General features: G+C 38.6%; 1 protein-coding gene across 1 annotated transcript; it reads left to right on the top strand.

Annotated features, from left to right (window-relative positions):
* Positions 1-672: 672 nt before the first annotated feature.
* On the top strand, positions 673-14,678 carry ppib (peptidylprolyl isomerase B (cyclophilin B)). The gene is made up of 5 exons (XM_039773486.1): positions 673-875; positions 5,822-5,935; positions 6,795-6,888; positions 10,764-10,948; positions 14,246-14,678. Exons 1-5 carry the CDS (start codon positions 741-743, stop codon positions 14,366-14,368), a joined length of 651 nt encoding a protein of 216 aa, XP_039629420.1. The 5' UTR covers positions 673-740; the 3' UTR covers positions 14,369-14,678.
* The last annotated feature ends 268 nt before the right edge of the window (positions 14,679-14,946 follow it).

The following is a 14,946-nucleotide window of genomic DNA, read 5'->3' on the forward strand; positions in this document are numbered from 1 at the left end:
TTCTCATCGTCAATCACCCGAAGCGAATTTACAAACATCATCATATTCAAATTTTAAATACAGATCGAAGCCTCATATTTGTTCTCAAGTAGCTTGTACTTTTGAAGCTGACAGCGTCTGATCGTTTGGGTAGTTTATTTATTAAAGTGTACTCATTTTCAGAAGGTCTCCTAGCCAATCACAACCCGCAATCGAGGACACATTTCTTCTTGCTATTGGCCACTCGTTCCGCCAATAATGTTACAGCAACGTGGCACGGCCAAGGGGTGGAGTATTATTTACAAAATGATCAGTCTGTACCAAATTGAGGTAAAGGGGAAGACTGGACCGCCTGTCTTATTGATACAATCTTTACGAAATATTTGGAATTAATTCATATTTAATCTGCTTCTGTGAACCTACTATTGAAACAAGTGAACACACCACCGGACGTTAAGTGGGACGTTTTCGTTTTTCGTGTGCTGATAACTTTGTTTAAAATAGTTTTGGTTCTAAGAACCCTGATGCAATTTCAATAAATTTGAAAAATATCATTTTAAATAAATACACAAACGTCTTCACCGAATCTGCACAGAATTTCCCGACGAAGCGGTTCAGTCTCCCCTCCTTATTTCAGAATGAGCTGGTCCTTAGGGCCCCGGTGGGTGTAGACGAAGCAAACGGTGGGCGGGACTTTCTTCCCCGGAAACGAATGCGTTTAGTTCAACTGTGCGCTTTTGTGTGTCTTTTTAGGTTGGTTCATGCTGCGGATTTTACAGAAGAATATGAAGGTGTTGTTTGCCATTGCTTTAATCACCGGTTCGGTGATCTTTTTGCTTTTCCCCAATGGATCTGTAGCTGACGAGAAGAAGAAAGGTCCGAAAGTCACACATAAGGTAAATATATATATACATAAATATCAGGGCTAGAAGTATTATATAGTTAATGTAAATTGCGGGGGGAGGTTAAAACGCAGAATATGTAAAATTTAGTTGTGAACGATAGAAATCTTACCCTTCGAGTGTTATGGAAATCATAGCCTAAGGCGTTTATCTTGGCTCGTTTGCATATGGCCTTCTACTTGTTAATAGTGATTTGGAAACGTTAAGACATGAACGCCGATTAATGAAATTTGCTTTAGTGGGGGAGTTGGGGTAGCGTGCCCTTGATGTAGCGGTTTATGGTCCTAAACCCTCGTGAGAAGGGACGTGGCATTATTAACATATGCCGGACTGCTAAACCTTTGAAGGAGCACACATGTTCCTGTGAATTTAACGACTCCGTCAGAAATGTATTTTCAATGTGACGTACTCCACTCCTGTATATTCTAATACATTTCGAATTCTGATTTTCTGATTCAAAGTTAATCGTGTGCAATTCTTCAATATACGTGGGAAATGTTTTTTTATTGCCGTTTAACTGAGCTGCTTGTTTATTATGCATTACTTAACTCGCGTAATAAGTAGTGACAAAGGTTTCAACAAAGACTGATAGAAATACTCTCGTCACGTTTTATTGGCCTTGTAAAATGATAGGTTTGTCGTGTATGGAAAGAATTTGCCAGTGTCCCCAGATGATTTTTTTTTTTAAACGGACGTACAACGACAGTCCTGTGCATTTTTTTATTTATTTCCTTTTTTTTAAAGCCTTTATGTTTTTGCGAACATAATTGCAGAAGAGCTTGCCACGATTTAAAAAAATGTTAGTTTTCTATCTGACCACTAGGAGCCACTGGTTAAGATGGTTTGGCCTTTCCACAAATTAATGGGGGTTGAGCTAATTGAGTCGAATTAAGAGGGCCAATGCCCCGAGAGCGACTGTGAATAGAGGTTAACATGAGTCCAGCGTTTTATTCTAAAAACATCAGGGTTTATGAGAGCTAATGTTTGGAATTAGGTGCTAAGAGTATATCTCAGAAAAATGATAACTTTGCAGTGATGCTTTCGGGGGGGAAAAAAGGTCATTTTAAACAGTCGGGAATTGTCTGGTTTATTCACTATTAGATTTGTGGGCTTGTGGTCCCCGAGTTCAAAAATAATTTTCCCCCTACTGCTGTAAAAGACATGGTCGTGTTCAAACATAGTGTTGCATATGCAGGCAGCATCAAAAATGTAAAAAGTAAAATATGTGACCATCATGTGAAATACTTGACCATCATTCAACCCTTTGCCACAATCAGCAAGTATTACTACTCAAGCATGGCATGTGGATGATGACGACTTAGTGACTCCTAAGCAGGCTCTTCTCAAAAGCTTAACCAATCCTCACCCCTTCCATTCCAATGTCACTAATCCCCCTTCACTTATGCTTACAAATATAAATGAATACAAGTTTAAACGGCACACACAGCTCTTATTTTTTACTCGCCATGAAATCTAAAATCGGAGGGGGAGTAGAGAATTATTCAAAATTGGAAGTGGATCTGTTTCAGACTAACTACATCACAACTCATCAGTTGCAAGCTAAATGTTATCATCCGATGTTCCATAGCTAAATTAAGAGTTAAAAAGATAAATGTGTATTTGTTTATTTGTATATTTTTTGCTTTGGTGCAAAAAGTAGAGATAAGGGCAAATTACTGTAGTGTGGGTACAAGAACAGAAAAAGCAGAAGAGGGAGGATGCCAGGCATTGGCCACTTGGCATTGCTACTCCCTGCCATCACCAGGCCCACCCTGGTTCTTGATCACCTGACTCAAGTCTCCCCAGTGATGGGCTTGCATCCCTGTGTTATGCCATTTGGTGTCAGGATAGTCGCCAGCCCACCTCTAATCCTGCAGTAGAAAACTTACATTTAAAAGAAAGAGCAGATATAATTATACTTGGATGTCAAATGTGATTTTTTTTTTTTTTTTAATATATATAAAGCTTTTCATTCAAGGGATGTGTGCACCCATTTTGGCCCTAGGACTGGGTCTGGATCGTTCCCGCATAGAAAGAAGCTTTTAAATTAAGATAAATGTATTTGTTTAGTGGCTGTCAAAGGGTGATGCCAAAACACTGCCATTTATTATTTCATGAAAGGTTGCCCAATGGTGGCAGTTATTTACACAAGACTGCAGTGACATCGTGACGCTGCAGGATCATGTTGTTTGTGGTGTTGCACTCTTAGACACGGAGGATTTCCTTTCATTTGTTTGTGGTCACTGGTTTGGTTTTTGTCCCCACAAAGATGTTTGACTGGGGTTGGGCAGTTTAAAATAAAATGAAAACATAATATACACAAAACACCGGGAGGTTTAAAAACAACACAAGTAACTCATTTGATTCTTTCCTAAATGAATATCAGGGGTTAGTCCTGCTGCCTTGTGGATTCATTAACTAGAGTTTAAATCCCATGGCTGGTCACTTTGTTTTTGAGTTTGTATTTTTCTGCAGTGCTTAAAGGAAAATGATATGCAGCAGCCTTCCTTTATGAGCTAGTGGCATCATGTGATGGTACACAGGGTTCATATTTGTTATAGAAAACCATGAAAGTCAAGAAACATTATCAAGCCAAAATCCAGTACTTGAAAAGTCCATGAAGTTATTATTATATATATATAAAAAGTTACTGAGAATATTAAATTGAGTTCCAGTAATCGCATATAATGAGATCAAACATCTGATATTTTGCCAACAAAACACCAACATCTTGAAATTAATATCATAGAGCAGTCAAAATGCCATTTCAAGTTAAAACTGGAAATCAAGCCATTTCAAGTTAAAACTGGAAATCAAATAAGCGTATCATGGGTGTCGTTACTACATGAAGACAATTCCCATTGGGAATATGAGCGAGTCATATAAGGCCATGTTGGAAAAAAAAGTAGTGAAGAAGAGCAAGGAAGCCAGTTATTTTACTTTACTTTTATTCATTTATTTAAACCTATTTCAGAGCTGTCATCTTCTCAGACCAGCACATCCTCATGATGTTCAACTGCCAGTGGATTAGCCAGCAGTAGCGCTAGTGAGAGCTCTTGTTGGGCCAATCATTCTTCTAACATATTGCCATCTTTGTCTTCTTATGTGACTAAAAGTGAACGTCTGAAATCATCCAAGTGTTAAATGTGATCCACTTGCGTTATTCATACAAGTCACAGTGAAGATGTGGGTAACCTTTTTTCAGAAGTTGATTCCTGATAACGGGATTATAGAGTCCTTCAGTATGTGTGGACACCCTTCCCAAGGTATTGCTTGTACTTTTCATACACCACAATTTACAGTACTACATAAATTATATGCCCAAATTATTTTTTTAATGATAATTTTTACCTGATAAGTATCAGTTCACTAGCAACCCAGCACAGTAAAGTTTCTTTATTTTTTCGTTTATTTTAAAGCGCTTGAACATGATTTCTTTCTCTGTTTTGCTTGCACACTCCAAATACTGGCACGAGTCCGCTCTGTGCACACCACATGTGTGATGGTGCATTCATTGTCCAGAAAGTAATAGGTTTGTTTTCAAAACTTAGTGGGTCTGCCTAGAAATAACTGTACTGTTACTCTAGATAAGTACTGGAGACTTCGATGTCAGCGGTCAGCAATTTAAATTAGGCTACGTATTCGAGTTCATATGTTCTCTTTAGGTTGATGTCATTTTGCTGTGGATAGTCACAACTGGTATGTAAAGTAGTCCTGAATTCTTGTGCTGGTTGGTGCTGGAAGTTCTAAAAAGTCCTGGAATTTGAAATATACTGAAACCGGTAACTACGCATTGCATGATAACGTGCAGTGAATACATTCGACTTGACCATTCCTAGTTTTCATCCTCTTTCTCTGTACGTTTACCATTCGTTTGCTCAGAGGTTGATGCGCTTGCTGCTTCCTGAGCAGCTCTTCTTTTCTCCACCCTAGTGGCCTGCTTCTTCTCTTCTTTCATCGGCATCGTTTCTTGTTAAAACTGATTAAATCAGTGTTTGTGTTGCAATTACTTAGTACGTTTTCTTACATTTTTCACTTCACCTGGCACTTAAGTCTTCAATCTGCCTCAAGAATGGTTTAAGGTCTGAAGAGGTAGGGATGAGAACGGCGCCCGTACGCATGTGACGCATGGCCGCCCTGCTGGCCGCTGCCGAGAGTTGATTCTACAATTAAATAAAAGAAAAAAAGGAATAACTTTGGAGGTCAATCAGCACCCCGAAAGCAGATAGTAGACGTCACATAGTATATGTGTACCAAATTTCAGGTCAATAAGTCAAAAGGTTTGTGAGCTACAGGTGATTTAAAATCCTGGACAGACGACCGATCAGCCACGATAGTGTATTATATATAAAGATGTCCGTACCCTGAGTACAGCAGTACATACTGTGTATGACCGCGATACGCTGTAACAATTTGTGATAGAAGCAGTACACGGGGTTTAAATGTCAAAATGTCCCCTTAACAAAGACATTCTGTAAGTTTTGTGATGATAAAAATTTTAAATGCAATTTCTAAATTCACATGGCATGTTTAAACTCATTTAATCCAATTAAAGGTCGTGTGGGCCTGCAGCCATTCCTGGCAACATTAAGTGCAAGATAAGAAGCAACCCTGGACAGTTTACCAGTCCTTTGTAGGGCACACACACCCACTCTTGTGCTGTAACTTGCACAAAGCTGATTTAAGTGCTCGAAAAAACGTAACCAGCACCTCTATGGGGATGTAGGAGGAAAATGTGCCCAAGTCTACACATACAGAGATGAGGCAGGAATGATCTTAGTGGTTCTGTTGTAGTCTGCAGATTTGCAGTGGAGACGTACCAGCCAGTTACTTTAGAAGCAAGTGTGTCCCTTTGCTTATTACAAAGCTCAACAAACAGCTTCAAGGACGCTTGCTTTTTATCTTTAATTTTTTTTTTTTTTTTAATCTTTGCCCCTCAGGTTTATTTTGACATGAGGATTGGAGATGAAGATGTTGGGAGAATTGTGATTGGCCTGTTTGGAAAGACTGTCCCCAAGACCGTTGAAAATTTCGTAGCACTGGCAACAGGAGAAGTGAGTACAATTGAACATTTTATTTATTTATTTGCAGAAATGCCAAGTATCTCTTGTTTTGCATCTTGGTAAAACTTTGTAGAGATTGTATCTATTATAATAATGACTGTGCAAATTTGCTGATAAGAGTAATATTAGTATAATTTCAGTGTTGATTTCCCCCTCCTGCAACCAGAGTCACAAGAATGCCTTGTTTTCTGGACTTCTGCAACTCTTTACTGGCAGGAGTGCCTTAATGTGATATTAAGCCGATGGAGGTGATTATAAGTGCAGCAGCATGTTTTATGTTCAGCCGGCCAAGACGGGCGCATGTCACTCCTCTCTTTAGGTCTCTCCACTGGCTCACTGTACTGTAGTAGCCTGCATTAAATTCCGATTATTGATAATCCCCTCCAGAGTAGTCAATAGAGAAGAACCAATGTATATGGAGGACTGCTATGCTGCTTCTCAGCCACTGTGATCTGCTAGTGATTGACACCCGCTGATACCACCTCAATGTGCCATTAAGTCTCAATCCAGACTCGGGTCCTAGCTGGCGGAACAAGCTTTCCACTTCCATCCAAACTGCGGACTGTTCTGTAAAAAATCTTTTAATAGATGATGCTTCTGATTTGAGATTCTCAGTATCTTAGAAAAGATTAACTAGTTACCCTGTGTGTTTTGTTTCTGGGCTCTTCACTTGTTATGTTTAATTTTGTAACCTCATTTTGCAACACTTACTTCAAAACAGTCCCAGACTGGTGGTGGTCGATTATGTTTAATCTCTTTCTTAAGTTTACTTTTATAAAAACATTTGAGTAAATATAAATATCTTGTTGCACATTTATAAAATAAGCTTCTACTTTTTTCCCCCCTTCAGAAAGGATTTGGCTACAAGAGCAGCAAGTTCCATCGTGTGATCAAAGATTTTATGATCCAAGGTGGAGACTTTACTCGCGGAGATGGAACAGGAGGTTGGTTTATGAAATATGCTATGAAGTTTGTATTGTCTCTTTATATATAATCTCTGTGTCCTCCATCCACTTACTGTGTCATACATGTGGGACTTTGTCAATTCAGAAGGGTCAAATTCTTGTTACTTTGCTAGTTTCTATTTAACTGCATTCCAGTTGCTCATTTAATAAAACACATTCTCCTGAAAAGAGAACCTGGTGACTCTCAATCATATTCTACTAGTGCAGACTTTCACTGGTATTGTTAGATGGTGTTGAAATATGAAAACAAAGAATGTAGTGAATTAGGGATGTTCTGATCATAATTGCCAATGTCTCAGAATTCTCTATCTAGCCATACTTTTCCAGGCCTGCTCTATTTTTATTTTTTCCTCCACCTTCCTTTGTTTTTATAGAATACTTTATCTACAGTGCATCCGGAAAGTATTCACAGCGCATCACTTTTTCCACATTTTGTTATGTTACACCCTTATTCCAAAATGGATTAAATTAATTTTCCCCCCCACAATTCTACACACAACACCCCATAATGACAATGTGAAAAAAAGTTTACTTGTGATTTTTGCAAAGTTATTAAAAATAAAAAAAAAACAACTGAGAGAGCACATGTACAAAGGTATTCACAGCCTTTACCATGAAGCTCAAAATTGAGCTCAGGTGCATCCTGTTTACCTGATCATCCTTGAGATGTTTCTGCAGCTTAATTGGAGTCCACCTGTGGCAAATTCAGCTGATTGGACATGATTTGCAAAGGCACACACCTGTCTATATAAGGTCCCACAGTAGACAGTTCATGTCAGAGCACAAACCAAACATCAAGTCAAAGGAATTGTCTGTAGACCTCCGAGACAGGATTGTCTCAAGGCACAAATCTGGGGAAGGTTACAGAAAAACTGCTGCTTTGAAGGTCCCAAGGAGCACAGTGGCCTCCATCATCCATAAGTGGAAGAAGTTCGAAACCACCAGGACTCTTCCTAGAGCTGGCCGGCCATCTAAACTGAGCGATCAGGGGAGAAGGGCCTTAGTCAGGGAGGTGACCAAAAACCCGATGGTCACTCTGTTGGAGCTCCAGAGGTCCTCTGTGGAGAGAGGAGAACCTTCCAGAAGGACAACCATCTTTGCACCAATCCACCAATCCGGTCTGTATGGTAGAGTGGCCAGACGGAAGCCACTCCTTAGTAAAATCACATGGCAGCCCGCCTGGAGTTTGCCAAAAGGCACCTGAAGGACTCTCAGACCATGAGAAACAAAATTCTCTGGTCTGATGAGACAAAGAATTAACTCTTTGGTGTGAATGCCAGGTGTCACATTTGGAGGAAACCAGGCACCGCTCATCACCAGACAATACCATCCCTACAGTGAAGCATGGTGGTGGCAGCATCATGCTGTGGGGATGTTTTTCAGCGGCAGGAACTGGGAGACTAGTCAAGATTTAAGGAAAGATGACTGCAGCAATGTACAGAGACATCCTGGATGAAAACCTGCTCCACAGTGCTCTTGACATCAGACTGGGGCGATGGTTTACCTTTCAGCAGGACAACGACCCTAAGCACACAGCCATGATATCAAAGAAGTGGCTTCAGGACAACCTGTGAATGTCCTTGAGTGGCCCAGCCAGAGCCCAGACTTGAATCCGATTGAACATCTCTGGAGAGATCTTAAAATGGCTGTGCACTGACGCTTCCCATCCAACCTGATGGAGCTTGAGAGGTGCTGCAAAGAGGAATGGACAAAACTGGCCAAGGATAGGTGTGCCAAGCTTGTGGCATCATATTCAAAAAGACTTGAGGTTGTAATTGCTGCCAAAGGTGCATCGACAAAGTATTGAGCAAAGGTTGTGAATACTTATGTACGTGTGATTTCTCCGTTTTTTTAATTTTTAATAAATTTGCAAAATCCTCCAGTAAACGTGTTTTGCATTGTCATTACGGGGTGTTGTGTGTAGAATTCTGAGGAAAAAAATGAATTTAATCCATTTTGGAATAAGGCTGTAAAATAACAAAATGTAGAAAAAGTGATGAACTGTGAATGCTTTCCAGATGCACTGTATGTATAAGTTTAAATAAAAAGTCTGGAGAGTACAAGATTAAGTGGCTAGGAAGAGTCTCATTTGGCCACAGTTTCATAAAGCCACATACATACCTGCTGTCTTATGGCAGGCCCAATTGGCATATCATGTGCAAGTTTTAAGATCTTCTAGTTATAATAAGTGTTGCATTTGCTTGACAGATTGTAACACATGGAAATTATTAACCTAAATGTGCATAGTAGGTGGTAAAGAAACTCCAATTTAATAGACAGCACCCTAAAATGCACACATCTGGAAATTCTCAACCAAAATGTAGAAGTGAAAAAAAGAGCACAAACTGGGTACATGACACCCTAAAATTTCTACAGCTATGAATACAAAGTGTGTTTTCATACATGCAAGTTAGAATTTCACTGTATTCTGTACATGTGACCAAAAAAGCCTGTAGTGACATGTAGCTAGGATAGTGGTGGGCTTTTTAAAATGTCGAGGTAATGTGATTTAGGTATTGGGTCGATCAAAATAGCTTCATGGGACAAATGGTCTCCCCTTGTTTGCAGAGTTTTTCATGTTTTTTTTACAGTGTTTACCCTTGAAACAAATGTTAAGTGAGGGGAAAAATAATTGGAAAGAATATAGAAGTAATGCAGTTTATGGGTTTACTTTTGCTTAAGAGCCCATAGCTGTTTTTTGTTTTTTAAATCCTTAATTCTTATATATTAATATTTTTATCAGTTCTGACCCATTTTTGTGTTTGAAATTAGTTAAAGCATCCTATATTTTTATCCGTTCTGGGTGAAGCCTCATAACTTTTCCTATATTTGTTCAAATTACTAAAAATTGTGTTTTGTTCTTGAGAGATCTACATTGGACAGTAACAGAGAAACAGTCCATACAGGAAACAAAAGATTTAAAAGTTTTGTTATAACCTCATAACTTTTAACTTGTCATACCTTTCCTATATTTCTCCAAATTACCAAAAAGTTGGTTTAGGGGAAATTTGTTTGCCTACGCCCTGTAAAACCATTCTAAATGTAATCAAAGTGCCCTAATTTTACAAAAAAAACCAAAAAATATTTTTAAGTGTTGCATTTTTGTACAACTGCTACAAATTTTGAACACTGTCATGCCCTTTTGGCTTAGTTTTCATGGATTTTGTGCTGGATTTAGGAGGCTTTGTTTGCTTAGAGCTCATTAAAGCATCTTCAGTGTCATCTGTTCTAAGTGTTGTGATCATTGGTACTACAGGTTAAGATGGACGATCATTTTGGTCAAAAAAGACCCTGAAGGTACTGCTTTGAGTCCTTACTTGTAGGCACTGTAAGGGTTAAATGTGCAATCTGTATTTCAAATTTAAAACATTTTGTGATACATTTTTAAAGAGCATAAGAAACACTTTTTTTCAATAAGCATTTTTTATTTTCAGCTATTTTGAGAAGTTCTGTTAACTTTTTATTACATTTATACTGTGTTGCATTCGTAATGAAATTAAATAGCAATTATGATAAAGTGTGAACCCTGTTTAATTTCTGGGGCTCTGCTTTTCATGGAATCGGTTAACATTCATCTTCACTTCCTAAAGTCCTAAACCTAACCACTGGTGACAAAAAAAATACAGCAGCTTTTATTTTGCTGTTTTTTCTCAACAGAATATAAGCTAACCTGCAGAAGGGCGTAAGTCGAGCTGATATGTGGTTTATTAGAGATGTTTCACTGTAGGATGGACTTTTAATGTTACACGTGCAGATGGAATTGAGTTGGACTTTTAGCTCAGCTTATCAACTTCTCCTTCATTTTCCTTCCATTTCTGTAGATTAACCTGTCTACATATTTATTACTCTCTTAGGAAAGAGCATCTATGGGGATCGTTTCCCAGATGAGAACTTCAAGCTGAAGCATTATGGACCTGGCTGGCTGAGCATGGCAAATGCTGGCAAAGACACTAATGGCTCCCAGTTCTTTATCACAACTGTACAGACACCTTGGCTTGATGGCAAGCATGTGGTCTTTGGCAAAATCCTTGAAGGAATGGTAAGAGAGTCAACATCTTTGTGTAAAGTGTACATTTTTTATTCCCATTTTATCTTTAATTTCAGGCCTGAATCCTTATCCTAAAAATGTGGTTCCAATGCATCATACTTATGAGCGCTTTGAGTAGTGAGAAAAGCACCATATAAATGCAAAGAATTATTAGTATTATTATTATTACTTAACAACATGATTTATAATCGGTGCTTTAAGAAATAAAAAAATGGATTAATGAATAATGGTGCTTGATTGGAGTGCACTTCTAATCATTTTGTCACATTTTTTCATACTTTTTTTTTTAAATACACCCCCAGTTGTCCTGTACATTAATATTAAAACATAAGTCACTGGATTGTTTCATATTAAAATTTTAGTTTTTAATACAGTTTTTTTTCCCCCATGAAAAGTCCAACAAAATTTAGTTTTTTAGATCACATGTTGCTGTTCTGTAGTGCAAAATGTTGGCCTTGCTGTACAGCCTTTCATTAAGAGACCCCTACCTATTCTTGCCATGCACAGTTAGAACCACCTCATAAAACTTTGTAAATGTAATGATTGAAATAAATCAAAATATCATCGATCGAAATATCCCCTGTATAAGCAGTACATTAAATGACACTACAGCTGAGTAATACTAAAGAAAAATGCTTAACTTTGAAATGAGTCACAGCCTTCAAAAGGCAGGTGTCGGTTAGGGTAGCCAAGTCTGCTTTCCTGACGCCGAAAATGCTGTTTAAAATGGTGAATTGTAAAGCCTTTATGTTAAAAGGAAAGCAAAATGGCAGTTGTTTCTGATTATGTTTGATGGAAGGGAAATTGGCTTTAGATTGTTATGATGAATGCAACAACAAATTGGAGAGGATCAGGAAAAGTGTTTAAAATCTCGTGTGCGTACACCTGTCAACCATAAAGCAGAGCAGCGTGGTAGAAAAATCTGGCTGTTTTATAAACAACAACACAAGCTAACAATTAAGAATGATAAAAATGCTGATTGTAATAAGAATACATTTTATTTATATATACCGTAGATCCTGAAATACAGGCCGACCCGGTATATTAGCCGAACCCCTTCTCTACCTACTAAATTACATGTATTTGCCGATGACCGGTATTTAAGCCGACTCCCTTCTCCAAGCAAAATTTTCTAAATTTCCTTAAAAGTGTCTCTTCGGGTATATTTATAATGTTTATCGGCGAGAATTTGAGACTGCCGGCATTTTTGATATATAATATAATGTGCATAATTTACCAAAACACCAATCATTTTTCTAATGTGCTAACCAAAAAGTTATAAAAAGTGCCAAGCCTACTTCGATTAAGCTAGGAGCATGGCGGCACGCATGGTCGCAGCGCTCAGGGCTCTCCTTTTCAGTGCACTTTTTGTTGTTTTGTACTTTTTTTTTGGTCCTTGTTTGTGCACGATTGGTTTGGCGAACATCCGCTACACCATTCAGAACCTTATAGACGTCGGTGTCCAGAGCCAGACATCTGTTTCGAGTGTTTTTCATCACACGCACAACATCCCAGACAACCTAGCGAGACCAGCGAAGCTCTCCGTGGATTGTTGTCGGTCTAGGAAAGAAAGCAGAAGCGGCCCGCAGATCCGCGTTATGCTAAAGCTAAAACAACCATACAAGCCCTATACAGAACTTTTTTCTGCACTGAAGGAGCTGCTTTTAAACTCATTTTAGATGTGTATAGTGACAATAAAAGGCATTCTATTCTAGAAACAATTTCATACTGTACTCACCCTTTATTTTGACATCTTTGGGCTGCAGTAAGGGAGGAGATATTTCCACACAATGTCCATCTTCATTTCGATTGCGATCGCTTACTTTTACCTTCTCTTCCTTCCTTAGCAATTATGTGTCTTGCTTGCATGGTCTTAATGAATTATATATATATATATATATATATAGGTAAATCACTGCAATGACGGAAATGACATCCACAAACACATGTATCTGGGCTCCGACTGACGCTACTAACGCTCTCGGTTGTTTGTTTACAATCGCTAAGCGATACACGTGACCGCATCCGTTTCGTAATGCAAGAAGTTGATCGTAAATCAAAACAAAAAATTTCATTTTAAACTTCCCGATAATTTATTAATTTTATTGATAAAATCAACAACTAAAACACTTTTTTGAATAAATTCTTTATTTAATTTAAAGTACCGGCATGCAAAGTTACTTCATCTAAAAGATGGATCTGTGGTTTCGTCATTATTTACTTCCGTATTCATCGGCAAAACTGGCATTGCGCTGGAAATCTTGAATCTGAAACGATACTCGTTGTATAAACCGACTCCCAAACTCCAAGCCAAAAATCTAGAACGAAATTCTCGGCTTATATAACGGGATCTACGGTAAGTGATGTGCAAAATGCATAGAAAATACAGAAGTATTGCCACATATGTAGTGTATGTGGAGTAACATGAGGTTGGATTTGGTGCCTGGCCTTTTACAATCAAATGTCAGTGATTAAGAATTTTCTTTTTATATCCGAATAATAATTTTCAGCCCTAGTGTTTGTGTATATCAGTGTGTGTAGAATTTGCAGTTTTGAGGAGTTTTTATTTTCAGGTCTGCATTGATAAAAATGACACCCATCAGTGAATATAAGACTGCAGGAGATCCATCTTGTCTTCACATTAACAGATTTTATTTTTAAACTGAGTTTTAAATAACGGTCTTTCATTTTGAGAGTCTCACCAGTAAGGAATCGATTAGGGGGGGTGCCCTAACCTGCGCTCTCGCGCATTCCTTCATGAGATGTCCGAGGTTAGGAGGCTGGGGATCTGCACTGGTAATTGGAAGGTTGCTGGTTTGAATCCCGTAAAAGCCAAAAGGGACTCTGCTCTGTTGGGCCCTTGAGCAAATCCCTTAACCTGCAATTGCTGAGCGCTTTGAGTAGTGAGAAAAGCGCTATATAAATGCAAAGATTTATTAATATTATTATAAACTTACAACATTAATTACAAGCCTCCAGCTCAACCCCTTCGTTAAAGGGAAATCCAAATGGTGTTGGCAGAAATGTCCCCTTGGTCTTTGCTGTGGCCTTCTCCTGTGTAGTGACATCTCCCTGCCTGGCCTGCACACACCACCACCACCCCTACAGCACTTTGTTCCCCTGCGTCACAGTTTAGTACTTTTGATTAAATGTTTGTACAGATGAGGTGATTGTGTGCCATATAAGTAGAATTAACTGACCTTCCTCAAGAGGATTAGATGACGTTTCTATACTCTTAATTTCTGTTGCTGAATCCTCCCCCCCCTTTTTTTAACTTGTGATTTGCAGGATGTTGTTAAGAAGATCGAAGGGACCAAAACCGATGGGCGAGACAGACCACTGAAAGATGTCATCATTGCTGACAGTGGCAAAATTGAAGTGGAGAAGCCATTTGCAGTCGCCAAGGAATAAACTGTAATAATACCTCAAAATGGCAGTGCGCTCGATCCACTGTGGATTGGTCGTTTCTCAAAAGCGGCAAAGGGTTCATCCACTTGCGTTGGCTTCTATTGACCATACCTGCTAAGAGAGACGAGTGAAGTCATTTAAAATAAAACAAAAATTACACCAAGTTAAACAGTATTGTTGGTTATAAAAGGGCTTGTTTTTTTTTTTTTCTTCTGTAAAATCTTAAGGCCCATTTTCAAAAGGCAGTTAAATGAGTGAGATCAATAGATTTTGTACAAAGAAAAGCGACAAATAAAACAATGTTTTGGTACAAGTACGTTTCAGTTTTCCTTGTAAATTTGAAGTAGACGGAGTGTAAAATACAACAAAGTTTGAAACCTCACATCATTCCTGCACAGCTGGTGGGTTTAAGATCTCCTTTGTAAAAGTACTTCCATTCTGTTCTTGAACTCAGAGTCCTAGGGGGCAGTGCCTGTCCCGAGGCCGTCTTGGCATACACACGTGCGCACTCTCATTGGTTCAGTTTGTAGCAGGGCTACATAAAATGTCAGTGGTGTTTGTAAGTGTTGTGTTTGTCTGAC

Source organism: Polypterus senegalus, chromosome 12 (genome assembly GCF_016835505.1).
Source record: "Polypterus senegalus isolate Bchr_013 chromosome 12, ASM1683550v1, whole genome shotgun sequence".
NCBI lineage: Eukaryota > Metazoa > Chordata > Cladistia > Polypteriformes > Polypteridae > Polypterus > Polypterus senegalus.